Below are 27,681 nucleotides of genomic sequence, written 5' to 3'. Positions count from 1 at the left end.
GTGTTGGATGGCTGGGAAACAGGCAGAGTAGGTGTCAGGACTCCCTGAGCACCAAGCCCGGAGAGGGGCTACCCTGTCCACAGTTAAGTCCGGGACCTGGGCCTACGGGGTCACTCTGTTGGGAGGGGGTGGTCCTGGCATTGCTATCTCCTCCTCACTGGGGGGAAAATGTATAGCTCCATGGCCATCTGGGGGCAGGACTGGTACAACCAACATCCCTTCTCCCTTTAGAGTGGGCAGCCACACAGGTGTGTTCAACAGCTTTAATCTCGTCATTGCGGCTTCTCGGCACAGTAAGAAATATTGCACATGATCAACATGTTTTGTTCTGGGGATGGGGACAAAGGTAGGGGAATCACCTTCTTAGAAAGTACAACCCAAGTTGGGAGGGCAGGGGGGTAGGGAGAGAAACCTCCCCATGCCTGTGGCAAAGTGCAGGAGCCCCCACCCCCAAACTAACCTGAGTCCAGCCCCTCTGGGGGAAAAAGGGGTGCATGAACTCCCCCCTACTCCACAGACGCCTCCCTGTGGCCCAAGGCCCTCATTACCCTCCGCTTGCAGCCCTCACGCGAGCCATTTTGCATAAAGTACAAGTGAAAAGGTCTGAAGGTAACACACTCCAGGTTATGTACAGGGGCTCGGTGGAGGGAAACTGTGCCCCTGCTTCCTCTCAGCTGTCCCCCATCACAGGGAGGGGGCTGTGGGGGGACGGGGATAGACAAGAGGAGCAGGCTCATTCCGTCCCAAAGTAGAAAGGACGAAATGGCTTTATTGGGGAGGGGGTAACCATCCTGCCCCCCCAATTCCTGCCACCTATATACTATCCATGTCCTGAGGGGGGTACTGTGGGTCCTGGGATCTCAGGGCCCCTCACCTGCCTGTGGCAGCTGTGGAGGGACCAGGGGGCGGTGGGGAGGGCTGGGGGGCCCCCTCCCAGCCAGGCTGTCCGGGCCCTGGCTCTGGGGGTGGAGGCAATGGTGGGGCAGCTGTGGCTGTGCCAGAGTCCGAGCCAGGTGAGGTGGGGTCAGGGCCCCCAGCAGGGCTGGGAGTGAGGACAGGGGCAGCAGTGGTGCCAGTGGGGGGCGGTCCAGGGAGGGGCGCCTCGGCTCCAGGGGGCTGCTCCGTGGGAGTGGCCGCCTGCATAATCTTCTGGCGCACCTCACGGATCTTCAACTGCAGACAGACCTTGGAGGGGAAGATGTCTGCGTAGCGGGCCTGGAAGGCTGCCGTGGCCTGGGCTGGGGACAGAAGGACGGTGGGAGGTGGGGAAGGCAGGGTGAGATGGGCAGGCAGGTACGGTCCAAGTGCCCCCCAAGACTCTAAGACATGCTTACCTGATGGAAAGAAGCCATGGTCCTGGAAGAGCTGCATGACCAGGGCCCGGCGCTGGTCTAGGGTGCGCCGCAGTGACGAGTATGGCACCTTCTCATATTCCAGCTCCCCGAGGACATCCTCGGCTTCTGTACCTGGGAGCAGTGCAGGGAACACGGTCAAGGCCACTGCAGAAGCCTGGCCACCCCACCCCCACAGCAGTGTCTGAGAGTCCACCCAGCCCTCACTGAATTCTATTTCACAGCGGGGTTCCAAAAGGGGACCCACCAAAGGTCACGTGGCAGTGTAGGGGCCTGTTGGACTTTAGAATCCATCCTTGACCCGCTGTCCTTTCTCTCAGCAACACCCACCCCACCTCTCTCATCTCTCACCCTGTTCCCAAGAACCCACCCCTCTTGCAGGTCCTGGGTCCCCCACAGCCCCACCCGCAAAGGCACTGGCACCTGTGCGGTCAAAGGTAAAGATGTCCCCCTCGCACTTGGCACTCTTGGGGGTGTTGGGCTCTGAGCTGCAGCTGGAGCGTCTCCTCATCTTGCGCTTGGGCGAGGTGGGATCCTCAGGGGCCGAGTCCAGGTCTGGCGAAACAAGCAGGCTCAGAGGTGGCTCCAGTCTGCCCCCAACCTACCTCAGGGGTCCCAAGTTTGCCTACCAGTGGAGTTCTTCCTTTTCTTGCGGTAGGAACCCAGGATGGCCCGGGGCGAGGTGGCCAGAGACTGTAGGGTGGGCGAGGGCAGAACCTCCTCCGGCCGAAATTCAGGCAGCTCTGCAAAGCGCTCTTCAAAGTCTACCTCAGACAGGACCCTGCTGGAGAGCGGGCAGGGTCACCTCCCCTGCCCAGCCTGTAGCCGCCCCCTCTGCCACCAATCCCACACGCTGTGCCACAGCTCCCAGCCCATGCTCACTTGTCCACAGAGTCAAAGGTCTTCTTCAGGGGCGGGGGCCGCACCTTCACTTTCTTGCCAGTACCAGCCGCCTCCTTGCGCTCAGGAGTGTCCCCGGCTGCCCTGCCACCACTGCCCTCACTGCTGCTGCTGCTGCTACCAGGGGCTGGGGCTGGAGCTGGGGCTGGGCTGGGAGGAGTGGGAGGCTCCCCACGGCTCTCCAGGCCCAGCCCAGGGACGCGCCAATCTGAAGATGAGCTGGGAAATTTGCTGGCCTGGGGTGGGGATGGCAAGGAGATGGAGGAACTGAGTTCAGACTTGCTGGGACCAAACCCAGAAACAGAGATGGATGAGGACTGCCCCAGACAGCCTTGGAGGTGGCCCAGTCACACAAACAGGAGGGACGGGGCACAGTTCGGACAGGCGTATGGGGAAGGGCAGGACAGAAAAACAGGCAGTGGGCCAAAGAATAGAGCCCAGCAGCAGCAGCAGGAGCCCCCAGGCCTGCCAGGCACTCACCATGGTCTCAGGGGCCTTGGTGCTGGTCCGCTCCTCAGCAGGCAAGGGTGGCGGGGGGCTGCTCCGGGCAGTGGGAGCCCACGTCTCTGGGGGAGGTGGAGGGGCTGGCGTTGTAGGCTGCCCCTCAAGCTCGGACTCAGGGACAGCAGTCTCACGGGCTGTGCCAGGCTCCGAGGACTGCCGGGGTGCAGAGCCAGGTCGCCCAGGGGCACCTGCCTCAAAGGAGCCCACAGGAATGTTGGCAATGGCTGCCTTCACTTTCTGGGGGGCCTTGGGGGTCGGCCGCTGGGCCTTGGGGGCCACTAAGCTGTAGGTCATGGAGCCTGCTGGTGGGGAGAAGAATATTTGCTGAGCCAGGCCTGACTGGAGCCCATCCTCTGGGTCCCCCAACTCACCCCACCCTGAGTTGGCCCAACACCCACCTGTGGCACTAGGGTAAGGGCTGGTAGGGGCCGGGGTGGCAGTGGCAGTGGCAGAGGCCGGTGGGCCCTTGGGCAGGATCGTAGCAGCAGGAGGGGTGGTGCTGGTGGCCACAGTGTAGACCAGGCCTGGAGGGGCCTGGGATGGCTGGGCCAGAGGTGCTGAGGATGTGGGTGCGGGACTGCCAGGGTAAAACGCTGTGATGACAGGAGCTCCTGGGGCTGCGCAGGTAGGAGGCAGCTGGGGGCTGGGCACAGGTGACACACCCACCTGGCCGGGAGCCAGCAGCGGAGCCTGGCCTACAGAAAAGGAAACAGGAGAGGCAAGGGCCCAAGTTAGGACCTGGGCTGCCTCAGCCCCACCCTGGGTCCCCAGCACTGCCTGCCAGGCTGCCCCTCACCTGAAAGCAGGGGCTGCACGAAAGCAGGGCCGCTGGGCCCCAGCGAGGTGAAGCCTAGGGCTACCGAGCTTGTGGGCCCATATGATGTGACTGTTCCAGCCTGGCTGGATGCAGAGCTGGTACCCAAAGGCAGCGTGTGCCCACCTGCTGACTGCACATAGGTGATTCTGCCACAGGGAGAGGAAAGGGGGAAGAGTGAGGCACGCCAGCTCTACCCACCCCCGTTCCTGGGCTGGCCTCCAGGTGAGGGCTCAGCTGCTATTACCTGGTAGAAGAGGGCAGCAGGACCTTCTGAGGCTGTGAGGTGGGCCCGGGGAGCGTGGCTGGGCTGAGGGGTGGCACCAGGCCGCTGGGCGTGCTCACAGGCACCGGAGTCAGCTGGATGATCTATGGGCAAGGGCACCCACAAGCTATAGTGAGCGGAAGACCCAGAGAGGGGCGGGGAGGACCAAGAACTTGGAGGGTGGGTCTCAGTTAAGACAAGCAGCAGAAAACTTGGGATTGGAACAAAGTGAAAAAAGTCAGCAAAAGGTGGTGGACACACAGAAGGAATAAGGTTGCAGGCACTGAAGCCAGACTCGAGCTGCATGCACAGAGATGCTGAAGGGAAGACAGCAAGAGAGTCCCACAGACAGGCAAAAAGGAGGAAAAAGGAAGAGAAACCAAAGGAAAGGGAGACAGAAACCATGGACACCAATAGCCAGGAGAGGAATGAGGGACAGGTGGGGCCACAGCAAGGGTGGCCTTCCTTACCTTACTGGGTGGCTGGGCCCCGTTCTGCACAGGTACTGAGAAGGGTGGGCTCACCAGGGGCAGTGGCTGGCTGGCCCCGCCCCCCCGAACTGACATGCTAGGCGTGGCCAGGGGCACTAGTACCTTCCCAGGCAGCAGCTGGGCTGAGCCACCTGGGGGCGGGGCCTGCACAGGAGAAACCGACTGGGCTGCAAGAGGTGAGAGAGGAGGTTACAAGGGAGCTGAACAGGCCTGTGTCCCGCTCCTTGTGCTGCCCAGCCCAGGCCTCACCTTTGGGGGGTGGGGCAGAAGGTACGGACTGCAAGATAGGGATGCCAGGAGTGGGTGCAGTGGCAGCCAGGACTTTGCCGTTGGTGGAGGTGCCAGGCGGCAAGGTGAAACGGATGCTGGTGGTAGGTGCAGGGCCAGGAGCCGCTGCCTTGGTCCCAGGGGCTGGTGCTGAGGCAGGCGCCACTTGAAGCTGCTGGGGCAGCGTGGGCAGGATATACTGCACCTGGGTGATTCCCCCAGCCTTGCCCAGGGCACCTGGCTGTAGAATACCCAGGGGCACTGGCCCATTGGGGCCACTTCCAGCACCTGCTCCTGAGCCCGCAGTGGCCCCACTACCAGGGGCACCCTGGGCAATGAACTGGACAGCGGAGGGCGCCGGGGCGCCATAGCCCGGGGTGCCCACCAGCAGGTTGGTGACAGTGGCAGGAGCCTTCCCCACAGTGCCCAGTAGGGGCCCAGCCACCAAATGTGGGGCTGGCGAAGTGGCTGCTGCCGACTTCTTGTCCGAATATACTAAGCTGACGCCCAGCGGGGAGCCCCCAGGTGCCCGGGACCCAGTGCCCGTTTCAGTCCTGGCACCTGCTGTGTCATTTGGAGACGCTTCTGCCCGGCCAGAGGTGGGGAAGGGCTTGGAGGCGATGGGCACAGGAGTGCTGCTGACAGGCCGCACCACGTTGGTGACCATGGTGGCGGCCGGACGGGACAGGGGGGCTGCTGGGGCCCCATAGGCCAGCGATGGGGCTGGAGCTGAGGGCATGCGGCCTCCGCTGCCCTCTCGTTCGTCCTTGTTTGGAGACAGGACCAGTGTCTGCAGGACGCTACCTCCCCCACCAGGAGGCGCTGCAATAACTGAGGGGCCTGGTGGCTCCAGGCCTCCCACACTTTCAGGTCTTTTGCGCCGGAAGGTGGCAGGATCTGTTGGAAGGAAGCGGGTGGCCTTGGAAGGTGTCACTGGACCCCCTGACCCAGGGGGTGGGGGCCGTAGTGGGCCTGCTGTGCTGCCTTGACCTGACTCCTGGGCCTTGCAGTTCCCTGAGCCCACTGAGAAGGAGGTGGAGGCCGAGGAAGAGGCAGGCGAGGAGGAGGAGGAAGGTGGGGCGGGCCCGTAGCCTTTGCCGAAGGCTGCAGATGGATCTGGGGGCCCTGGGGGCTCAGGGTCCAGTGACGGACGGCAGTGGGTGAAGGAAGAACGGATCACTGGCGAGAAAACCTTCCGGCCAAAGCTCTGGGTGGAAGAGGAGACACGACCAAGTCAGTGAGCCCGGATACCCACATCTGCTCGCCCCGTCCCGCCAGCAGCCAGGCCGGCCGCAAGCCATCCAGGCTGTGACCCGATACCCCATGGGGCAAGGAGTTTGCTCTCTCCAGGCCTTTCTCTCTCTCTGTCAACACACAGAGAACAGATGTTCCCCCCTCCTGGAGCTGAGTGGGACCGCAGCGCCAAGTCCCAAGCCCTCACCTTGCTGCCCTCTGGGTCCTCCCCAGAGCTGTCTCCGCTCTCACTGTCGGTCACCCGCTCCTTGCACTTGAGATCAATGTCAGTGGTGCCAAAGCCATCATCAGCTAAGGGAGCAGAGTAACAAGCATTGGCAAAGGGGTCAAGTGCAGGTCTGGAGAACAGTCTGGATGCCAGGCTTTGGCCTCAGCTCTGCCCCAAGCCGGCAGTAAGTGTTGCCCAAGAAGGCTATTCCTCAGCCCGGGATGTGCCCACCTGCCTGAGCACGTGGGCAATAGCACCTAACACTGCGTGTGCCCCATGGCCTGGCCATGCCTGGGTCCTCCTGGTTTCCTGTCTGGCCAGGGGCTTCCTTCCCAAAGGCAGGGCTGGGCTTACACGGTAAGGCCTGAACTGAACATGCCCGCGATCATACACCAACGCGAATGGAAACACGGGCCTGAGGACCTGGATCCAATCTCTGCCCACCCTCCAAACCCGGGCAGGAGTCCGGGCCCTGCAGCTGCTCACCAATGACATCATCATCCCCTTCCTCCTCACAGATGACCATGCGTTCCTCATCACTGGTCATGTCCTCACTGGCCGCGCGCTGGGAACGGGAGGCTCGGGTGGGCAGCAACGGAGGCCGCCCACTGGCCGTCAGGGCACCTCCCTCCCCAGGGGCTGCAAAGGGGGCTGGAGCCCCATACTGGGTGGAAGGCTTCGAACCCGAGTACGATGCAGGGCCAGACACCATCTGCAGGACAGATGCAGGGAGAAGTTAGCCAGGGCTGTCACCTTGGGAAGCCCTCCCTGCCCGTCTCCCCCACCCCCATGTCCTGCACCCCAGACCTGAGTCAGTTCTTGTAGTGCCTGGCTGTCTACGTCTCCGCCATCCAAGCTGTGGACCCCACTGTGGGAAAAGGCTCGAGGGCGGGCTGAGCCAGGGCCCCCGACTGTGTGTAGACGGTCTGCCCCACAGGCGCTGCTCCCCGGAGCCTTGGGGTCTGAGCTCAAGAGGGTCTGGGCAGCCACAGACAGGAGCTCCGAAGACACTGTAGAGTGAAAGAGGAAAAACGCTGCAGTCACGAAGCCCGTCATCTGCACCTGGACTGGCCAAACTGCCCACAGGTATGTCTAGGTACTGGGCAGAAGCAAGTTGGAATTCCTGGGCCCCCCAGCAGAAAAGAGATGCCACCGAACAGCCCAGCATCTCCTTCCCAATGGTTCCTTCCTGTAACTGGGACTGTAAGGAGCAAGCCCACTGCTCCCCAGGAGGCAGCCCTTCTGACAGTAAGAATGCCTGAAGACAGGTTTGTGTGGCATTAACTAGCTAATAACCACTAGCCTGTCTGAGGCTCAGTTCCCACATCGCATCCCCACCCTGAGTTGTGGACCAACCCACAGGATCGCTCCAGAAAAGCGCCTCAGCACAGTGCTGGGCACACCTGCCACCCTCAGTCAATAGAAACACCAATGAGGGACTGCCAACTGTGGTCTTTGGAGCCAACCAAGCTGGGCTTTAACTGTTGGCTCTGCCAGTTACTAGTTTTCTGTGACTTCAAACAAGTGATTTTGTCTCTCTGAATCTGTTTATTCTCTGGAAATTGGGGTCTGAAAATGCAGTGTGGTTTTAAATTCTAGAGATTATAGTCTCCTTGATGCCTGCTATATAGTAAATGCTTAGTAAGGGGCAGTTGGTAATGAGATTGAGAATTTTCTCTCTCTGGACCTCCCTGGATCCTTCACACGAGACAAATGCCAGTTCCTTTGTGGCTAAGGGTCCTCAAAAGAAAACGACAGGGCAGAAAGAATCTTCTGGGGTAGGCGGTGAGCAAGGAAGGGGGTTGCCGGCAGCTCTCAGGGAGGGAGAAGGCAAGACAGGAGAGCCAAAGAGCTAACCTCCGGGGGCAGCAGCGGTGCCCGTCTCCGACATGCTCCGCTCCCGGGTCTCCTTGTGGCCTCCTGCCAGCCCCAGGCTTGTGGGCTTGGCCTCTGAGCTGGACTTCTTCCGGTCCTTGTTGCACCACTTCCAGTCTGGGTGAGCCTTAAAGTGGGCCTCTTTCACCTAGCAGAGAGGGCAGGGAGACCCTTTACGCACCCACTTGTCAGAAAAAACTGGGGAGGAGCCAAGAGGAGGAGGGGTTACCTGGAAGGCCAGGTCGTGGTACTTCTGCTTCTCCTTGGGCCCCAGGGCATACCACCACTCGCCCAGGATCTTACTGACGGTCCGGTTGTCCTGGTTGGGGTGACGCTGGTGGACCAGGGCCCGGTGCCGCTTGCTGAAGATCATGAAAGCATTCATAGGCCGCCGGATATGGTCCTTCTCCCGCTACAGCAGACACAGGCCCAAGTGGGACACTTAGGATGGGGGAGACAGGCTTGTGGTCACAGGGTGAGCTGGGGACAGGTGGGGATGAGGCACCTTGTTGGGGCTGCGTCCATCCTTCTCTGAAGATGAGTCTCGTTCCTTGGGCAGGGCACTGAGGGACTGGGTCCGGCGTTTCCCAGGCGGCAGAGGCAACTGGATCTCAGGAGACATGATAGAGAGGAAGCTGTGGAGAGAGTGGCAGGGACAGTGAGGGCCATGTTTCTGGCGATCCCATCCCTCAGTCCCAAGCCTCAGAGCACTCACGCATCGTCATGGTCACTCTCTGTCTCACTGTCTAGCCGGGGCTCTCCTGGAGGACCAGGGGCCTCCTCCTCAGTGGTGGGAGGGGGGCCTTTTCCAGGTTCCACCACCCCCAAAGCGTGGGGGGGTCCAGGCCCTGGGCTCTCAGGGCATGTGGCTCCAGGGGGCCGCCCAGGGTCAGCATTCCCAGTCCCGCCTGGTAGCTGCTCGTGAGCAACAGCCGCTGACTCAGCAGGTTCTGGGGGCAGAGAGGCAGATCAGAGGGCTCTCGGGCCACCTCAGCCCCGTCCCCATGGCTTCCCACAGCCCCCGACCCCTCACCTTTGCTCTGGTTGGAGGCCACTGGGTGGCTGGCAGGTTGCTGGGCCTCACTTGGCTGCACAGAGGGGTCAGGCTGGCTGGGGGCCAGGAAGGGGACTAAGGAGTGCCAGGGGAACACGGCCACAGAGCGAGGTTCCACGTTTGTCCACACTGTGGGAAGGAGCCAGCTGAGCTGAGCAGCAGGAAAGCTTGGCCTTGACCCCCAACCCAAGCTTTTTTCTACCCTGGACCAGGTGGCCCCACTCCTCCTTTACACCCCTTTACCCCTTTCCCCTAACCCTCAGCCTCTTGGGCTTGTACATGCGACATCACTTGGGAAAAACTCCTTCCTGAAAGCTTTCTAGGTTTACAAAAAAAAAAAACAGAAGCCGGGAAGGGAAAGAGTGCTCTCGCCCCACTCCCTCCCCCACCTCCACCAGCCAGTGCCACCAGAGACCAGGCCAGAGGAACGAATGGCTCCTGTCACAAATCAGGCCACATTGAACTGCCATCCCACAGTCCCAAGGCCCTAAGACTTCAGCAAACCTGGGGACTCTCCCCCAGCCATGCCATGTTCCCAGAACTCATGCTGCCATCTGACATAACCCCTCACCTCGGTTCACACTCCCTTTCTCTTTCCTGAGGCAGATGGCCTGGTCTCCCCTCCCCTCCTCCCTCCAGTACCCACAGGCTGGGGGCTTCGGTCTTTCTTCCTGCCTCCCTCTGCCTACCACAAGCCCCAGGAACCCAGACCTGCCCTCTCTGGGGCGGGCACAGGTGGCTCCAGCATCTCTCCCCTTAACCCCAAAGAGAATGACTGCCCATGAAGAGGCCTCCTCGCCTCCCTCCCCCTCAAGCCCTGAGCATATCTTTAGGGTATGGTCCAGCCCCCAAGCCCAGAGAGGAGGGTGTGGTAAACTCCAAAGAAAAGGCACAGACAATGGGAAAGAGGAGAGAACTGTTATAAGTCTCTACCCAGGGAAGGCAAAAGTGCCAGGTGTTTCCTCGAGGATATGCACAAGAAGGCACTTCCCTCACGAGGTGCTGGTCCCAGAGGTCCCACCTTTAGCCCCAGGAGCTGGGTGGCTGGCTGGACTCCTGGGGCGGGCCACGGCTAGGAGTGGGCTTCCCGCTCACTGCCAGCTCCCTGGGGGAAGTGGAACCAGTAGAGGAGGCCCCTGCTAGGGGAAGATGATGAAAAGAGAAGGAGGAGGGAAACGCCCTAGCCCTGGTCTCCATCATTCCAGGCCTCCCCCTGATCCAGACTCCTCTGACCTGGGGTTCCCCACACCCCATGCCTTCAGAAGCCTGGAGGAGGGAAGCCCTCTGTGAGGCACTGGCCTCAAGACCTGAATCTGCAAAGGGCTGACAAAAGAAAAAGCAGACATTAAAGCAACCAGAGAAGAATGAGGAGGCCAGCACTGGAGGGGACTCAAGACACTATGATGACCCTCTCCTACACCTGGGGTCCTGGGGACACAAATCCCATAACAGTCCCCAGGAACCTGGATCTGTCCCTCTCTTCACAAAGATCTTTCTCATCAGGGCTTCCTCCTCATCTGCTGGGAAGGGAAGAGGCCCAGCAGACAATGGGGGAACAGTCCTTTGGTCCTGTCCCTCCTGAATTCCTCCCCAGTGCAGTACCCTCCAGGATCTTGGGTCTCTCTCTCCCAGAGCTCACCACAAACACCCCAGCCCAACAACTGTTTTCAGTTCACTCAGAAGAAACAGTGCTCTCACTCAATTCCCAAGCCGTCCCACCCCACTCACTACTCAATAGCAGCCCCTTCCCTCTGCCTAGTCCACACCTAGGGCCAATAGGTCTCGGGCTGCACGGATTCTAATCCATACCCCAAGCCAGTTACTCTGCACGGTTCACGTCCAATGACAATGGACCTCTTTCACCCCATCACCTAAATACCAGGTCTACCCCAGCTACTCCCCACACCCATCACTCCGCTACACTCCCACCTGCCGTCACTAACCACTTGACCTGCGGTCACTAACCACTAAAGCAGAGATCTAACTTTCCCATCACCTCTTCACTCTGCCTCTACCATTCTTCCACTGTACCCCCATCACGGTTACTCGGCATTTAACACCCCGACAGCTTGACCCCTGCAGTCCCAGAGCCCAGGCACTACTGACCGAACATGCCGAGGCCACGGGAGGCCGCGCCGGACGCGGGCACCAAGGGCCTGTGGGCTGAGTACATGGTCCGGCGCGGGGGGGACCGGCCGGGGCTCGCGCCTCCTCACCGGCCGCCGCCGCTCCGCCCGCCGCCGGCTCCTCGGCCGCCGCCGCCGCTCGGGCCCGGGGGGAGCTGGAGGCCGTCGCCGCATGCCCCCCCCCGCCGCCCCCCTCCGGCTGCCCCACACGGGGGGTCTTTGCCGGGCGCGCCTGCGCACAGCGCCGCCTGCCTCCCGCCGCCCGGGGGGCGGGGGAGGTCAGAGAGCGCCGGCCCCGCCCCGCCCCCCGGCGCCCGCGGGGGCCGTCACGGGGCGCGCGGCACGGGGGCCATCGGCGCCGCCCCCTCCCTCTCCCTCCTCCCGCGCCGAGCCCGGCGGGCGGGGCAGGTGGGGCGGGGCGCGGCGCGCGTGCGCGGGGGCGGCCCCCTCCCTTCCCCGCTCTTTGGCTCGCTTGCTCCCTCCCTCCCTCGCAGCTCCGGTGGGTAACGGCTCTGGCCCCGCGCGCCCCAGCTGCCGGCGCCGCCGCCCCGCTTTCCTGGGCCCCGGGCCCGCGGCTCAGCGCCGGGTCGAACGCCGGCCCCGGGCGGACAAACGGACCAGCGTGCGTGCGTCCGTGCGCTCCGAGCGAGACCCGCGCCGAACCACCGCCGCCTCCCCGCCCCGCCACTACTACGCGCTCCCCTCCCCCCGCCGCGCCTCCCCCCCGCCCTTTCCCCGCTTCCCCCGCGGCCTTCCGCGCAAGCCCGGCCCCCCGCGCGCGAGCCCATTGGCTGCCGCCGCCGCGCGCGGGTCAGTCCCCGCCGCGCCCACCCCCATTGGCCGCCCCGGGGGAACGTCAGTCATATGCAAATAAGGGCAGGGCGGGGCAGGCTCCGGTTGGCCCCTAGCCGGCCCGGGCGGGACCGCGGGAGGAGGGAGGAGGGCGAGCGCACTGCAGTAAAGGCGCCGAGCCAGGGGGGCGGCGGTTCAAGGCGCCGCGGTGCGGAGGCCCCGGGGTTGTGTGTAGTGCCGTGTGTCCAGTACGCGCGAGGAACACGCTCACACGCGGCTCAGCCCGCGTGGGCCAGGAAGGCCCCGCAGGGCAGACGAACTGCACGCAGGGTTGGGAGCCACCCGTGAGCCCTCAAACCAACTCACACCAGCGCGTCCGCGCGCGCACACACACACACCCCCCTCATAGACAAGACTTTCCCGCCACACCCATTATTTCATACACACCCCACGGTCACACGTACCTTTGGTCTTATATTCACTATCACACACGAAGTCACAAACCTTGAACACCTGCTCACATATATGTCCTGCCTCCCACACTCACAGTCCATCACTCCACACCCACCATCAAACACACTCATTCTCACCCATCTTCCTGTGAACCATTTCATACATGCCTTGTCATACATGTGTCACCAACGCATATCCTCATCACACATTCACTGGCCCACATGAATCATACAAAAACATACAACATATCAATGATCCTGCACACCTCTTCACGGTCCATCACACACACCCAATATCCCTCCCACACAACCGCACATACTCTTTGATCTTCACATACTCTTACACGGCCTTCCTGGCACTCCCATCCCCAATACAGGTCAACTCTCATAGACATCATCAGTGTCCCCACAAACTATACAAACTTACCCTGCTGAGCACTAACTACCTCAGTACCCTGGCCCTTCAGGTGTGCAGAAGGCCATGGCCATTCATCGTTATTCAGCTACTCTGCCCAACAGCCAGCAGCCACCCAGGACCCTCTACCTCACAGCGTAAGGCACGGGGCCATAGAACACCACTATGGGCTGGCTCTGCCACCCTAGGCTGGGAGCCACTATTTGCAGGAAAGGGGGAGGCAGAAGGAAACTACCATTGAGACTGCTGTGCTGGGAGCTCATATGTATTACCTGGTTCATTGAATCCTCACAGCCACTAGGGAGAAACACTATTATGCCCATTGTTCAGATGAGAAAATGAGGCTCAGAGACATTGAATGAATTGTGCAAGATCACGCAGCCAGACATAATAGCCCAGTGCTCCAACTCAAGTGCTCTTCCCACTACTGAAAATTTAAACTCTGGGTGGACACAGGCAGACTCCCAAACAGAGGTCCAGGAATAAGGTTAGACAATGATACAGAGAGACTGGTTAACTACAGAAAGGTCAGAGAGCACACACAGAAACTCAGGCAAGGGTCTGAGGCCCAGGAGGCAGAAATGCAGAGGCCTTGGTCACCCAAGGGGGACCCTGGGGCCACACCCAGTAGAGGCAGAGGCCTGGGGTCACACATGGGCAGGTAAAGGTTGTAGAGGCTCAGCTGGACCAAGCCTGGGCTCCCACACAGGTGGGGTCAGACACAGGAGCAGACAAACCCTTATCGCAGCCTGCCCCACCCACTAACAGAGGGGAAGGCATGGAAAAAGGGCAAAAACCCGGTAACCTGAGCCCAGAGGGGAAGGGGAGGTCTGCAGCCTTCTGACCTCCAGAGACTGCAGGGCCAGACACTTGGCTATGAGCCTGGAGGGGCCACCAGAGGGACTATTAAATGACTGCCCCCTCCTCCGTATGTAGCCCCAGACTCAGACCCTCCATTACCTCACTGCCCCAGGGACTGCAATGTGAGGCAGAAATCAAGGCTGAAATCAATGTGGCTGCTATCTCCCCACCGCTGCCCCCTCCTCTTCCCACCGGTGAGTCACCTATTGGCAAGTTAACCCCTTCCCCACTGCAGTGCAGCCCAGGGACAGAGCTCAGAGGAACGGTGCCCCATGTTCTCCCACTTCTGTTGGGTGAGAAAAAGCTAGGCTTGGCATAGCAAAGAAAGCAGGCCCCACACATCTGGGAGGGTTGCACATCTGGTAGAAGACACAGTGCCCACATAGGAGGGTTGGGAAGAGGCCCCTTACAGGGGAGGGTACAGCCAAGTGGGGGCCCAGCCTGGCAGGGAGGGGCCGGAATCCGGGCAGGAAGGGCCCCTCTGCCCTGGGCACTGGGCCAGCCCTATACTTAGCTTCCATTGTTTGGAGTGGAGGAACCCTTGGTGGGGGTGATTAGGAGTGGAGAGGAGGGAGCAGGTCCTATATGTACACAGCTCCCTCTCTCCAGCCATCCCCAGCCCTAACTGGGGCCTCCCTAGTTGAAAAATGCTAAGGTTCCCCAAACCAGGGTCCCAGCCCCATCTGAGAGTGGGTGCAACACCATCCTTCACTCAAGGCAGGTACTGAGCAGAACTATAGTGCAGCCACCCCCTGTACCACTCCATAACCAACTCCACAAAAGGTTTGGCCCTAAACAGTCCCCACAGAACCACCCCACCACAGCCTGGGGACAGGGAGCCCAGACGGAGACACCAACTGCCACCCAGGGCGGCACAGGCCGAGGCCTGCCCAGAGGCCTGGGGCAAACAGCCAGGGATGCTGACAGACTGAGGGACAGTCAGACATGCTCTGAACTCATGGCCCGTTTATTGAGCCCGGAGGGCACCCAGCCCCCGCCTCCCATGGCTCACCAACCTGTCCGGGACCCCACCTAGGCTCACCACCCCGATGTCCCCAGATCCTCTCACCCGCTCCCTACATAGACACCCACCCACCCACCCACTCCGGGCGGCATCGGCGAGGGCCAGGGTTGCCTGGGGAACGAGCCCAGGATTGGGCTGGTGCGGCTCGGGAGGGATGGGGGCCTAAAAATAGCGCCAGGGTGAGTCAGTGTGAGTGGGGCTGGGGTAGGCAAGAGGACCAAGAGGGAAAGAGAGGCAAGCGAGAGGTGTGGGGGAGGGTCTCCAGGGATTGGGAGATGGGCAGGATAGGACGGTGCTCGGGATGTGGGTTTGGGGGTGGGAAAAGGCGGGGTGGGGGTGGGGGGAGCAGTATACAGGCGCCAGGGCTGGGAAGGCCGGTGGGCGCGGGCTGAGGGAGGCGCCACAGCCCGGGCGGAGGAGGGGGCGCCGCCCTGCGTTCTCCTCCCCTCCCCGCATTCACGAGATTTTCCACTCGCCACCTGGCCCTCAGCCAGCCCCCGACGGGCCCCACAAAGCCGCTTTGTGCTGGGAGGGCGGGCGGGCACCCGGCCGGCCTGACACCCACGCGGGCCGCGGCGGGGAGCGGGCCAGCTGGCACCCGAACTGTCTGCGGGGGGGGGGGGAACCCCACCCAGCTCCAGGGCACAGCCACGCAAGGGTTAATGGTGCACGGACGGGGGAGCGGGTCTCTGCCAATCGGCACCGGCGGGCGTGACGATAGCCAATAAGAAGGACCGAGGCCCGACGCTGGGGGCCCACCCCTGGGGCGCGGGAACCTGCGCCCCACGGCGTCGGCGGGGGCTGGGCGCGGCCCTCAAGGGGTGCCCGTCCAGATTTACAAAGCCCTCGGTCCGCCGTTTCCCCGCTACTCAGACGGGTGTAGGATCTTGCAGTCAGTCGGGAGGTAGCACGGCCGGAATTTGAACTCAGGTCTGCCTGGCTTCACAACCAGCTTTACCGCCGAAATGGAGACGAGGGTTCCCTGGCCCAGGCCCCGGTGGGAAACGGGAACAGGGGACGGGGTGCGGGCGGAGGAGGCGGCGCGGCGGGCTAGGGTCCAGCCGCCTGCGGTGCAGCCGCTGCCGCCGGTGGTAATGGGAGCCAGACGCCGTCGCAGCCGCTAATGCGCCTCCCTCCCGGCCACTAATGGAGCCATTAATGCCGGGGCGCCGGGCTCCGTACCGCCGCGCCCCCTACCCCCGCCGCTGCGCATGCGCGCACCAGCCGCCCCGCCGCCCGCCACCGCCAGGAGGCAGCCTGACCCCTCGCAACGCCCGTACCGTGGGCTCCTCCACGAAGTCTCCAAGATTCACTCCTGCTACCTCACAAACGCCCCCCCCCCAAGTCATCGTCTCCTTCCCAACCTAGGCCTTCTTCCTTTCCAGGGCAGTCCCCGGGGATCTTGGACACCCAGATCCAACCTTTTCCCTCCCCTGCTCTAAACCCTTTCCTGGTTCTTCATGGGCTGGCATTCAACCCTGGCTTGGCTGGACCTGTCCTTCTTGGCACCCTTCTGCCAAACCTAGGCTCTAGTGTCAGCTTCAGCCTCAAGTAGCCACTCAGAGGTTATGCGCTTTCAACCTTCTGGCCTTTGCTCCCGTGGCCGCCGCGGCTGGGATCGCTGTTCCCTTTCTTTCACTACCCTGAAACCACTCATTCCGCCTGCTTCAATTTAAATGTCCCCTTCACTGAGAAGCCTTCCTTAACCTCCTTCATCACCCCACACTGAGCCACAGCGTTGTCTCAGTCCTCTGGCTTCCCCAGACTCTGTACCTCCCTCTGTCGTCCTTCCTTGTGCCTGCAGCCACATCTACCTTCCCCACCCACTTACCCCAGGACTTCATCCTGGGTCTGGTGAAGGGATGAGAAGGGACTTCTGGTGATAGAGATGGAGTTCACTGAGACAAAATGGAAATTCTGGTGGGCAGAATCTGGATTTGGGAAATCAGGAGACTCTCAGCCCCTCTTTGGGCCTCAGTTTCCCCACCTGCCCAAGAATAGTTGGTGGGCACTGCCTGGTCTCTGAGGTCCTACACATTGGTATGGATCGTATGTCGGGCTCAGTTAAATGGAGCTGGCACCAAATTTGTCTCCTGAAAGGTGGTGGGGGTGGATGTCGGGTGATCTGGGTCATGCCCTCTAGCAGGTGGGTGGGCACAGGAGCTGCTTTCCTACTGCTCTCCCACACCCGGATCTCCTAGCTTGGCCTGCACAGCCCCCGCCTTCCTGCCTATCTTGGGAACAGGTGCTTGGATGTAGATTGGTCTGCAGATGACTCCTGACACCTCTCAGCAGTGTTCAGGGACAGCAGTAGGTAGTTCATTTGTCAAGGAGCAAGAGGGCTCCCAGGCCTGGACAACCTCCCAACACCCCCCAAGAAGGGAGTAGAGGACCTGGTGCTTAAGGAACAGAGCACCTGATGTGCACAGGGTGGGCAGGAAGTCTCTAAAGAGTGGGAGGAGGGGGGCCAGGGGAAAGGCCAAAGCTGGCCCAGGGACACAGAATCCCAAGACGGGGCCAAACCAGAAGGAGGGTGGGATGAAAGCTCAGACGAGGACTCTGTCTGGGGAAAAACCAACTGAGGAAGGTCCAGAAAGCCAGACTCACAGAGAGTCAGAAGTCCAGAGAGTCGGAGAGCCCCAGAAATGAAAACCTAGACAGAGACGGGTTTTAAGCATGCTGGAAATAAGCATGCTGACTTCCATGGAAGAGACAGGTAGACATACAGTGGCTCAAAGAGAGGTAGATGGGCAGACAGGCTTAAGAGAATGTATTGCCTGTCAATACATATTGCCTGTCAATACGGGGAAGCCAGGCAGACACTGAGAGCTGGAATGGAAGCCGTGCCAGGAATGAGACTGAGACATCTGGCCTCCTGGGCTGGGGCTGCAGGCCCTGGGGCGGCTTCCTCTCCCGGGGAGCAGGCGGGAAGAGTCAGAGGGAGGTGGCAATGGCAGCTGGCTGGCCTGGCCATGCACAGAATGTGGAGAATGCCATCCGCCTGCCCCGGCACGTCCCCCAGCGGAAGCAAATGCCTGGTGGGGGGGCAGGAGCAGGCAGCCTGCCCTGGGCCACCCCCTCACACCTGCTACCCTGAGCAAGAGTCAGGTCCTGGCATGGACAGGCAGAAGGGTCCAGGACTACACCTTCACTTTGCCACTGGGTACCATCTGCCCTATCTAGGCCTCAGAGAAAGAAGGCCCCAAGGTGCCTACCTCCCAAGGGTTTAGGGAGGCCTTTGGGAAAAGAACAAAAGGGCCTGCTGGCTGGGAACCTGAGGGCAACCTGGATACCTCAGCATGGGTGTTGTCAGGGAGGCGCGGCTCCGAACCGCCAGGACAGGCACTGGACAAGTTCTGACGACCAGGCAGCCTCCAGCAAGGGGCCTCCCTTCGCTGAACCTCAGATCTCCCCTTGACAACAGGGCTGGGAATTCCTCCTTCACAGCATCGGACGGATCTGCTGAGATGGTCCCACGCCTGAGGCTGGGCATATGGCAAATGCTCCATAAACACTGATTACTGTTATTATTTTTTTAAATCATTATTGAGAGTCCTTAAGAGCTTGGGCTCTGGAGCCAGACAACTTGGGTTCAAATCCTGCCTCTTCCTTATCCTAGCTGGGTGAGCTTAGGCAAGTCACTGAACCTCTTGGGCTGCAGTTTCCTTCTCTGTCTGCTGGAAATAAGCATGCTGACCTCCTGGAAGGTGGTGAGGATTCAGTGACTAAATAGTCAGCACTTACTGAGCAGTGAGCCAGGCACACGCATGGGTGGTGCTCAGTAAATTATTATTACTGTAACTTCTGGTAGTGAGAGTCCTGTGATCTGGAAATTGGGAGACCTGTTTCAAGGTGCAATCCTGCCCCTCCCTGGCTGGGTGACTCTTGTTCTGCCAGGGCCTCATTTTTCCTCATCTGGAAAATGGGCCTACCCCAGTAGGCCTCAGGCCACCTGCATCAGTGCCATCCCTCCCCATAGGGCAGCAGTCAGGGTCATGTGAGATGATGCTATGTATGAGGGCAATCTCTGGAGCTGTAGGCTTGTGGAGGGTGAGGGGGTTGGGGGGGGGTGATCAGAGTCCTGTTTCAGTTTATCTGCCTAAGGACAGAAATCCCTGCTGTGTCCACTTCTTTGGAATTTTGCTCATATCAACTACAGTAACAAATGTAAAAACTGTTAGGGGTGGGGCTAAAACAGCTCACAACCTCAGTATATGAATATGAGGGGCAAGCAGAGGCCCTGTGTCCCTGTGCCCTGGCTCTGGACTAGAGCTCCGTGACGGCAGGGCCTGGACTCCTTCCTACATTGGCCTCTGCCCCAGCCCAAGCCATAGCAGCTCTTTCCTCCCTGGTCTCCCTGCCTCTAGTATAACTGGTCAGATTGGCTCAAAACTTTCCATGGCTCCCCAGTGTTCTCAGGATCAAGGTCACAGATCTCATAAGGGTCCTCTATGATATGACCCTCGCTCACTAACACAGTCGCACATCCCAACACTCACCCACCATCTACAGCCCTTGTCTTTGCAGATTCACCTTCCTTCAAATACTTGCTTTCGCCTCAAGGCCTTTGCACAGACTCTTCCCTCTGCCTACAGGTTCTCCTGTTGGCCTTGCCAGGCTCCCTTCTGTATACCCTTTAGGACTCACATACCCTTGGCCCCTTCTCCAAGAAGCCCTCCCTGACTTCCCACAGCCTCATGATCTTCCCCCATCACAACCCTGACCACTCTGGGCAGCCACTGTTTGGGAACATGTCTGTCTATGCCAAGGACCGTGAGCCTTGGGAGGTGTCCTCAGCACCAACCAGCACAGGGCCAGGCACAGAAGGGCCCTCAGTCAACAGTCGATTAACAAGTAAATAAGAAAAAGATGCTAAGAGGCCAGTGACGGGTCTGTCACCCTCCCTGAGAGTTGCTCTGACAAGGCCCAGCCTGCCTGGGACCCTGGCTCTCCAGCACCATCTCAGAAATGCCCCTCTCCCCGCCCCTGGCCTCAGCCCTGCAGCCACACTACACTGGCTTTCCTCAGCTGTGCTCCTTACAGCCTTGGAGCAGCCTTCTCATTGGCCGCCCAGAGGCTCTTCCATGCCATGGTTGCTCGTTCTAACTCATCCTTCAACTCTTGGCCTACACGCCCTGTCCTGAGGGCAGCCAGACTAGTCACACCTGGACTGAAACCAGGGCACAGCGCCCAGCACACCCCCAGCTCTCTTCCAAGGCACTGACTGCCACCTGTGATGTTTACCGGGTCCATGGTGAAGATGAGGACTCCAGTCCTGGTCCTGACACCTTCCGGGACCTCTGAAAGCCTCAGTCTCCCCATCTAAAAACAGCACTATGGCCTAGCCTCCCTGGGTTTGAAGACTGGCTCTAGGATTGATTAGCCACGTGACCCTGGGCAAGTTACTAACCTGACCTCGTTTTCCTCTAAAGGAGCATAATCATAGCACCCACCTGTTAGGGCTGTTGTGGAGCCTAAAGGAGCTAATAGTTGAAAAGCGTTTAGAGCAGGGACCATACGTTGTGAGTGCTGCATCATGGGGTGGGTGTTAGGGTTCGGCAAGATAACCCACATGCAGTGCTTATCGTAGGGACGCCCCTGCCAGCCTCCAGATATGGGAGCTGTCATCATGATTATCCTGTGTAACCCCAACAGCACGACTCAGGAGTGGTTCCACGACTGACGAACCCATCGAGAGTGCATTCCCAACAGGAGGCCTCTGGAAACACGGCTCGGAGCCTCCCAAAACACTCCCTTGCCTGACATGTGAATTCCCACTTGAACATCTGTGCAGAGAGGAGGCCAGATTCCCCTTGAGCTCCCCTGTCTTGAGAGCCAGTTATCAAGAGGCCCTGTTCAAAATGAGCCCTCGCGCAGCTCATCCACCCACCCCTCTTACCTGTCCCAGGCCGGCCCATGATGACTTCCTTCTTGGGGGCAGGATGGCTGGTGTAGCTGCTGGGCACCAGGACGGGCAACAGGGCAGCGGGTGAGGGGTGGAAGGCCACTGGCTGGAAGGGCGAGGAAGCCAGGCCAAAGGTGGGCATCGGCTGGGCCACAGCACTCGGCGCGGCCGGAGGCACGGTGATGGGCACGGGAGCCGGCAGAGGTGGGGGCAGGCCTGGCTTCCCACTGGACACCCCGGGGGGCACCGGGGTCTCTCGGCAGCCCCGTCCAGGTCCTGAGGCCCGCACCTCCCCGGCAGTGCCCACCTCCCCAGGAAATTTAGAAGGCAGTGGCACATCGGGATTGCGGACAATGACAGGTGAGTCCCGCTGCACAGCAGGCACCCTGCGCACGGAGGGCCCGGGATCCGAGGTCAGGCCAGCAGGTGGGGGCAACAGCAGCAACGGTGAGGGCTGGCGGGAGCGAGAGAAGGGCACAGCGGGTGACACTGCTCGGAAGCCAGCCGGTGTGGAGGGTGTAGGTGTGTGGGACACCGAGTCCACACCCGAGTCTAGGCTGTCGTTCTTGGGGAAGTCTGGGGCAGCTGCTCCGCCCCCTGCACCAGGGGCTCCCAGTGCCCCTGGGTGAGGCAGCAGCTCTGTCTTGCGCCGCCCAGGGCTGATGGGCACGGTGAAGGTCAGGTTGGTCTGGAAGGTGGGTAGGATGCCAGAAGAATGGCGCTCTCGGGGGCCAGGCGGCGGCGGGTGGGGACCCAGGTCTGGTGGCGTCAGCACGCCTGCCTTAGGGGTGCTGGCGCTCAGGTGGCGACTGCGAACAGCAGTGCGTTGGATGACCGGTGAGGCATTAATGGGGCTGAAATTGGCGGGACGGAAGCCGAAGAGCGGTGAGGGTGAGGGTGATGGCGCTGGTGAGAAGGGAGACTGCGTGGAGACTGGGGAGAAGGAGGGCGTGCCTGAGCGGGAGCTGCCCAGGGACACCAGCATCACGGCCGCCTCACACTCGTCAAACTCAAAGCGTGACAAGTCAGCGGGCGCCACCAGGCGTGGGCGTGAGTCTCCGCGAGCTGCCACACTGCTGGCCTCGCTGTCCCTCGAGGTCTCATCACCCCAGTCGAACTCGGTGCTGCCCTCACGGGCTGCCACGCCTGCCGGCCGCCCGGCCCCACCCGGGCCACTATCTGCCAGGCCCTCCATCTCCTTGGTTCGCATGGACAGGTGGCGTGAGCAGTAGCCCCGCCTCTGCGACTCTTTCATGCAGCCGTCGCGGGAGCACAGCCTCCGCCACTGCTTGCCGTTGAATTTCTTGCGGATCCCGTTGGGTGTGCAGACCACGTCCCCCTTCTTGTACTTCTGCTGGGCGGCTGTGAGGGGTGTGCGGGCACGGGCGGCTGGTGCGGCCCCCTTCTCCAGAGAGGCCACACTGCTGCTCCGGCTGCCGCCCTGGCTCCCCTCCTGGCAGGGCGAGGGCTGCTCACCAGGGCGGCCTGGACCTGCGAAGGCTGGGGACTTGGGTGGTGGTGACAGGAGCTGAGGCGGGGGCAGTGGGAGCAGGGCCGGGGTGCCCAGGGCTGGCGGGTGCTTCTCCTCGCCTTCGTCGCAAGCCCCCAGGTTGCCACCAAAGCTGATCTTGGAGACCTCGGCATCCTCAGGCTGCTTGGAGTCCAGGGCAGCTGGGCAGGATGGCAGGGTGGCCGCTGGCTTGGCCTGCTCCTCCTCGGGGCCCGACGGGGGCTTCCTCAGCAGGGCCTCAGGTTCCCATGGGGGCCGCAGCAGGCGCAGGCTGGAGCGGGCCACCCACACGGCCTCCTCGGGCTCACGGTGTGGCAGCTGCGGAGGCTGTGGGAGGGTGGCTGGTGGGCCGGGCTGGGAGCCGAGGCCAGGGCTGAGGCGCACCTTGTAGGCGGCCGGCTTGGTGGCCACCTCCACCACCACACCCTCACGGTAGGCGGCCACACCAGGCTCCACACAGGTACAGACGGCCGTGCCCACCGCCAGTGCACCCGGTGGCGGCGTGGCATCCAAAACCACATCCACGCCACCACCGGGTGCCCCCTCGTAGAAAGTCAGGGCCCGGTCTCCAGGGAACTGCACGCCCAAGTCCTGGCTTCGGCGCACCTGGCGCACCACAGCCGGCAGGAAGAGGCCATCCCCACGCCGCGCCAGCACCCTCTGGGACCGCAGCTGCCGCAGGTCATAGCCACCACTGGTGCCACCTGGGGGCCAGGGGCCCTGCCCACACGGTTCGGCTGGCTCATCCTCCAGGTCAGCTGAGTGCTCACTGGCTGTGTCAGTGGAGGAGGAGCGGGTGGAGGTGGGTGGCCGGGGAGGAACCCCCAGGGCGCCAGCTTCCTCGGGGGTCCGCGCGCGCTCTTCAGGGGCCCCAGCTGCCCCACCACTGCCACTGCCGGCCCCATGCTCCTCCACGTACTTCTTCTTGGGCGCTCGTGACTTGAACGTGGCTGTCTTTCGGCTGAGTGGGGGCTCCCAGCGGCCTGCCTCCCCCTCTGCCTTGGGGTCTTCAGCTGGGCCTGGAGCCGGGTCATCGGGGCGCAGCTCCGGGGAGACCCCCTCCTCCCCGGGGCCCCTCCCGGCCTCCTCCTCCTCAGCCTCCTCAGCCTCCTCTGGGCCGGGCTGCTGTACGTCATCGTCCTCGCCCTCTGGCTTGTTGTCCTCCCCAACCCCTCGCCGCCTCAGGGCCTTGGCCCTGGTAGCTGGCGGGGACTTGCCTCCGCTGCCAGGACCTGGGAGGCCAGCACACGCCTTCTTCATTGGCTTCATCTTTTGTCCACCTGCAGGGTGGGAGGGCACACGGGGGTCACTGGGCACAACTCAGGAATCCCTCAAACCCAGCATGCCCCAAGACTCCCCACTCGCTGAGGCCCCCCGCCTCAATTCCATGATCCCCGAGGCTTCGTTCCTGGCTGTCCTTAACTCATAGTGTGCCCCTGGCTAGCACCCAGACACAGAGTGGCACCCATGTCCCCTGAGCTATTCACTCTGGCTTCTCGGGAACATTCACATACACCTGCTCCCTCTGCAGAGGACACCGCAGGCGTACACACACTCTGACTGCCCCAACGAGATGCAAGAAGCAGTAATGGTTCATGCCTACGTAGCACTCACTTTGTGCCACCCCTGGGCTACACTTGCCTTTATTAACCCATTTCATCCTCACAACAGCCCTAAGAGAGCAAGGGCTACTAGCAGTCCCATTTTACACTTGAGGAAACCGAGGCACAGAAAGCTCAAGCAACTCGTCCAAATTTGTCTAGTCCAAATTCATCTAGCTAGGAAACACAGAGCTAGGGTCTGCACCCAGGCAATCTGGCTGCAGAGTCTGTGCTCCTAACCATCTCAGTGTGCACATGTCACATGATCCAGAGAGCACGCTTCCTTGCACTGTCACCGTCCAGAGAGCACATGCACACGCACTCACACACACACATATGCACAAGCACAGTCACAGAAGGGGAGATGACTGGGCTGTGATGTGAGCCTCTCTCCACCTCCCCCACCCCACCCCTCTGAGCAGCCTGGCATGGCCAGGCATTGTGGGAAGCAGTGGGCAGCTGAGAGTCCCGAGGGACGGCTGCCCACTCTGCTCTGCACCCAGGGCCTGCCAGGTAGAGCCATCTTCCCAGATCCTGGCAGGGAGCAGGCAGGGGCACGTCTGGGGCAAGGGCTCATACCCAGCGCTACCACAGGGCAGTGCATGAGCGCACGCACGCGCATGCACACACACACACACATACACACACACAAGCACACACGTCATCACACAGTGGGACACAGAGCTACACCGCAGGGTTTCACTGTCCCACTGGATAGGAGCCTGCCCCTCCCCCCATAGCACCCAGCGTGACACCCACAAGCCCAGCCCCCCTCTTCTGGCCTGCATGCATCCCCGCCCTGGCTGGCCTGGCTGGGCTAGCACTGGCAGGGCGGCTGAGGGTCCCTCTTACCCCCAAATATGCCCCCCGACTCCAGGTGGGGGCAAGTGGGAAAAGGTCAAAGAAAGCAGGACAAGCCCAGCAAGCCAACCTCACCCACTTCCTGAACAGTCATTACTGCCCGCCCCCTTTCAAGCTGCCCTGAGAAAAGAAAAGGGAAAAAACTTTACTCTGAAGTGACTAAGAGAACCTGAGAGGCTAAAAGGGAGCCTGGGGGGGGAGGGGATCCAGGACCACAAACCAAACACTCAGAGGCACCCATGATCCAAGCTTCAGGCTCCCACGGGACCCCTGACCTCATGCTCTCCTACTTGAGGCCTGCTGTTCCCGTGGACCCTGCAGTTCCAGGCTGCCCCTTCCCAGGGCCAATCCTAGGGTCCACAGAGGCAGAGCCTGGAGGGCCCAGGGCGTCGCACACTGGGGCAGGCACCCAAGTGCCCAGGAGTTTGGGCAGCCGCCACCACCTTCTCCCCACTGACCCGCTGGGGCACCATCCTGGGGACTGAAGTCCCGCCCCAGCGCTGCCCAAACACAGACCTCTGCATCCCCCCCCAGGGCCTACACCAGCACTGCCTGGCGCCCCGGACCCTGCTGCCCAGCCCGGCTTCTCCACCCCAGAAGCCAAGCCTCTTTCTTTCCCCCGGGGCCTACTCTCTTCCTGTCCACTGCTCACTGGATAACTCCCACCCAAGGCCCCGTGGGCCCTCACCCCCCTCAGAATCCCAGCAGCAATTCCTGAAGCCCAGGCCGTGCTTCTTCAGGGTCTCGGGCCCTCTGCTCCCATCAGCCCTCCTGGCACCGGCCTCCCTGCTACTCTCTGTCCCATTCTGTCACCACCGCTGCCTCTGCCTTTCTCCTCACAGGCCCTGGGCCCCCTCCTCAGTCACCCCCTCCTTGTCATCCTCATCTATCTGTCACCTCTTCGTCCCAGTCACTCTGCTGTCAGCCATCTCTGGACCTGTCACCTCCTTTCCACATCACCTCTCCTTGTCACCCCCTCCAACTCTTTCCCCTCCCTCTCCCTATCACCCTCGTCTAGTCCTGTCACCTCTCCATTCCTGTTACCCATTCTCTGCCCACCACCCTCTCCCCCTCACCCCTCTCCTGTCTCACCTCCTCCCCACCACTTCCTCCACTCTGTCCCCGCTTCCCACCATCCCACCCACCTTTTTTCCCCTGTACCCCCTCCCCGTCCCTGCCACCTGTCCCCTCTCGGCCCCTAGCACCCCAAATTCCCCCAGCTGTGTCAGCCCTGGCCCCGTCCCTCACCTCGGGCTCGGCAGGGTTTCGGGGCGGGGGGCCGTGGCCCCGGCTCGGTCCGGTCCGGTCCCTCCCCGCCCCCCCTCCGGCTCTCCCTCTCGATTCTCCCTTTTTTTTTTACTCCAACACACAAAATGGTGAATGGACCTGCAACAGCTGGAGCAGCCAGCCAATCAGCGGCCACAACCCCGCTGACCGGCGCCGTCCTAAACCAATAGATATTCGCACCCTGGTCAGCTCCGCCTCTTGACGGCGAGCGACGTTCGCTACGACCAATCGCGCCCACCCGGCAGCGCTAGGGGGCGGGGCCAAAGTCCAAGACCTGCCTCCCTCTGGGACCGACACCAACCTGAGCCTACGACCGTCTGATCTGCCTAGGGCCCTGCCCCACAACAAGCGATGGACATCAGCACTGACCAATTGCAGGCCGTCTTAGTGCCGAATGACAAATACAGTACCCAGTCGCCTTGCTCTCTAGGCCGGAACCCAGCCTCTGTGAGGGACAGTAGCCAATGAAATGCAAAAAGGAGGGGCTAAGCGACGGGCTCTCCAATGAGCAGGCTTAGAAGGCGTTGCCTGAGCATTTGTTGACCGGCTAGTCGCAATTCCTGCTGGGAATGGTAGTCTTCTTACGTCTCCCGCCCATAGTCGACAGTACAAGGCAGACTACAACTCCCATGTGACAGAGTGTCTGGAGCACCAAAGAACCCCGGCGAAGAGAAAAAGTCGGGAAGGGCAGTTTCTCGTGAGTCTCACTGGACACCAGGAGCATCTTAGACCCAGGGCCCCGACTCACCCGGATTCCCAGCTCTGTGGTCGCGGGTGGCTCCTCTCAGCAGCGGTGGTAGCGGCACGAGAGGGAGGTGCTAGGAGCAGCCAACCTCCACCCGCGAGCCCCGCGGCCAATCAGCAGCGGCCGGGGCGGTGCAATGACCTCACCGGCTTCTACTCTCTTGCCCCTCCCCCACGTGGTTGTTGCTGCCGGTAGCCGGGAGTAGGGAAGTTTGGGGTGGTGGGGAGGGAAGGAGAAAGAGTGATGTCACCTTTCCCCCGTTTGATTGGCTGTCGGGTGGCCGGGACTACGACCAATGAACAGCTTCAGAAAGTCTGGCGCGGCCCCGCGGAAAGCCCTGTTGCCACCAGGAGGGGAGAGAACGTGCGTGTGTGGGGTGGCGCGCGCTGCAATGTAGTCACCGCGCGCGGCCTGGGTTTTGGGGGCCCTGCAGACAACTCCCTTCCTCCAAGACTTTGACATTTATGGCGGCGCAGTTTTCTGACAGCCCTTCCTAGGCATGGGCGGGGAACACGAGATGGAGAAATGCAGCGCTTCCTGGGGCTTCGCACTGCATTCCGTGGAGAGCTGCACTTTGTGGGTGTTCACACCTGGGGGAAGCAAGATTTTTTTAAGGGGCGGTTCACACTGGGGGTGGGGAGGAGAGGAGTATGCTCCGTCGGTAGGAGTTTCCTGCTGCCCAGATATGGGGTTTATCCCAGGTGTAAATCCATACTCTCCGCATTTGATTTGCCCGGATGAAGGATAATTGGGAGCAATAAACACTGGCCATGGGGGAGGCTTCTGCTGCCTGTGTTGGGTTCCCAGTGTCGACGTGGGATTCACACCACGTGTGAATAAAATGCACCCAGCCTATTGCAGGTTTATACTGTGTGTAGCATTCACACTACCGATGAGAGTGTGGCGTGTACATTGGGTAGTGTTGAGTCGGAGGAAAGTTTACCCTCATCAGTGTTCCACTGGCCGCTTAGGTAGACCCTTGGAGAGTGGTTCATGCTGTCACAAAAGGGATTCACAGTAGCCACAGAAAGTTCTCTGCGTGGTGATAGGCACTGTTCATGTTAACTTTGTTGTGGGTGTGAAAGAGATGAGACTGTCTTTAAGGAGGCGTACTGGCT

General features: G+C 61.3%; 1 protein-coding gene across 10 annotated transcripts; it reads right to left on the bottom strand.

The window, feature by feature from the left end:
• Positions 1-249: 249 nt before the first annotated feature.
• Positions 250-26,587, bottom strand: CIC (capicua transcriptional repressor). Of its 10 annotated transcripts, none has more exons than XM_081032978.1 (21): positions 25,780-25,889; positions 20,554-23,349; positions 8,964-9,113; positions 8,646-8,880; positions 8,436-8,565; positions 8,160-8,342; positions 7,913-8,078; positions 6,863-7,065; positions 6,542-6,767; positions 6,035-6,138; positions 4,576-5,800; positions 4,306-4,493; positions 3,818-3,939; positions 3,553-3,719; positions 3,155-3,451; positions 2,733-3,058; positions 2,235-2,488; positions 1,982-2,136; positions 1,776-1,907; positions 1,335-1,466; positions 250-1,238 (listed from the first exon to the last, which is right to left on the bottom strand). In XM_081032978.1, the coding sequence occupies exons 2-21, from the start codon at positions 23,336-23,338 to the stop codon at positions 871-873; spliced, it is 7,548 nt and encodes a 2,515-aa protein (XP_080889104.1). In that variant the 5' UTR covers positions 23,339-23,349; positions 25,780-25,889; the 3' UTR covers positions 250-870. The 10 variants fall into 10 exon arrangements, with proteins under 10 accessions (XP_080889104.1, XP_080889106.1, XP_080889105.1 ...); XM_081032980.1 differs by having other exon boundaries at positions 1,982-2,133; XM_081032979.1 differs by having other exon boundaries at positions 2,733-3,055.
• Positions 26,588-27,681: the final 1,094 nt, after the last annotated feature.

Source organism: Rhinolophus hipposideros (genome assembly GCF_964194185.1).
Source record: "Rhinolophus hipposideros genome assembly, chromosome: 21".
Classification (NCBI taxonomy): domain Eukaryota; kingdom Metazoa; phylum Chordata; class Mammalia; order Chiroptera; family Rhinolophidae; genus Rhinolophus; species Rhinolophus hipposideros.
Note: the sequence above shows the minus strand (reverse complement) of the source record. Positions and strands in the feature narration are given on the sequence as shown.

Coding starts and splice junctions, on each gene's coding strand:
- CIC (XM_081032977.1), bottom strand. CDS start 23,338: ATGAAGCCAATGAAGAAGGCGTGTGCTGGCCTCCCAGGTCCTGGCAGC. Junction 5,801..6,034: donor AGGACCCAGAGGGCAGCAAG/GTGAGGGCTTGG, acceptor TCTTCCACCCAG/AGCTTTGGCCGGAAGGTTTT. Junction 1,467..1,775: donor CTTTACCTTTGACCGCACAG/GTGCCAGTGCCT, acceptor CACTGCTCCCAG/GTACAGAAGCCGAGGATGTC.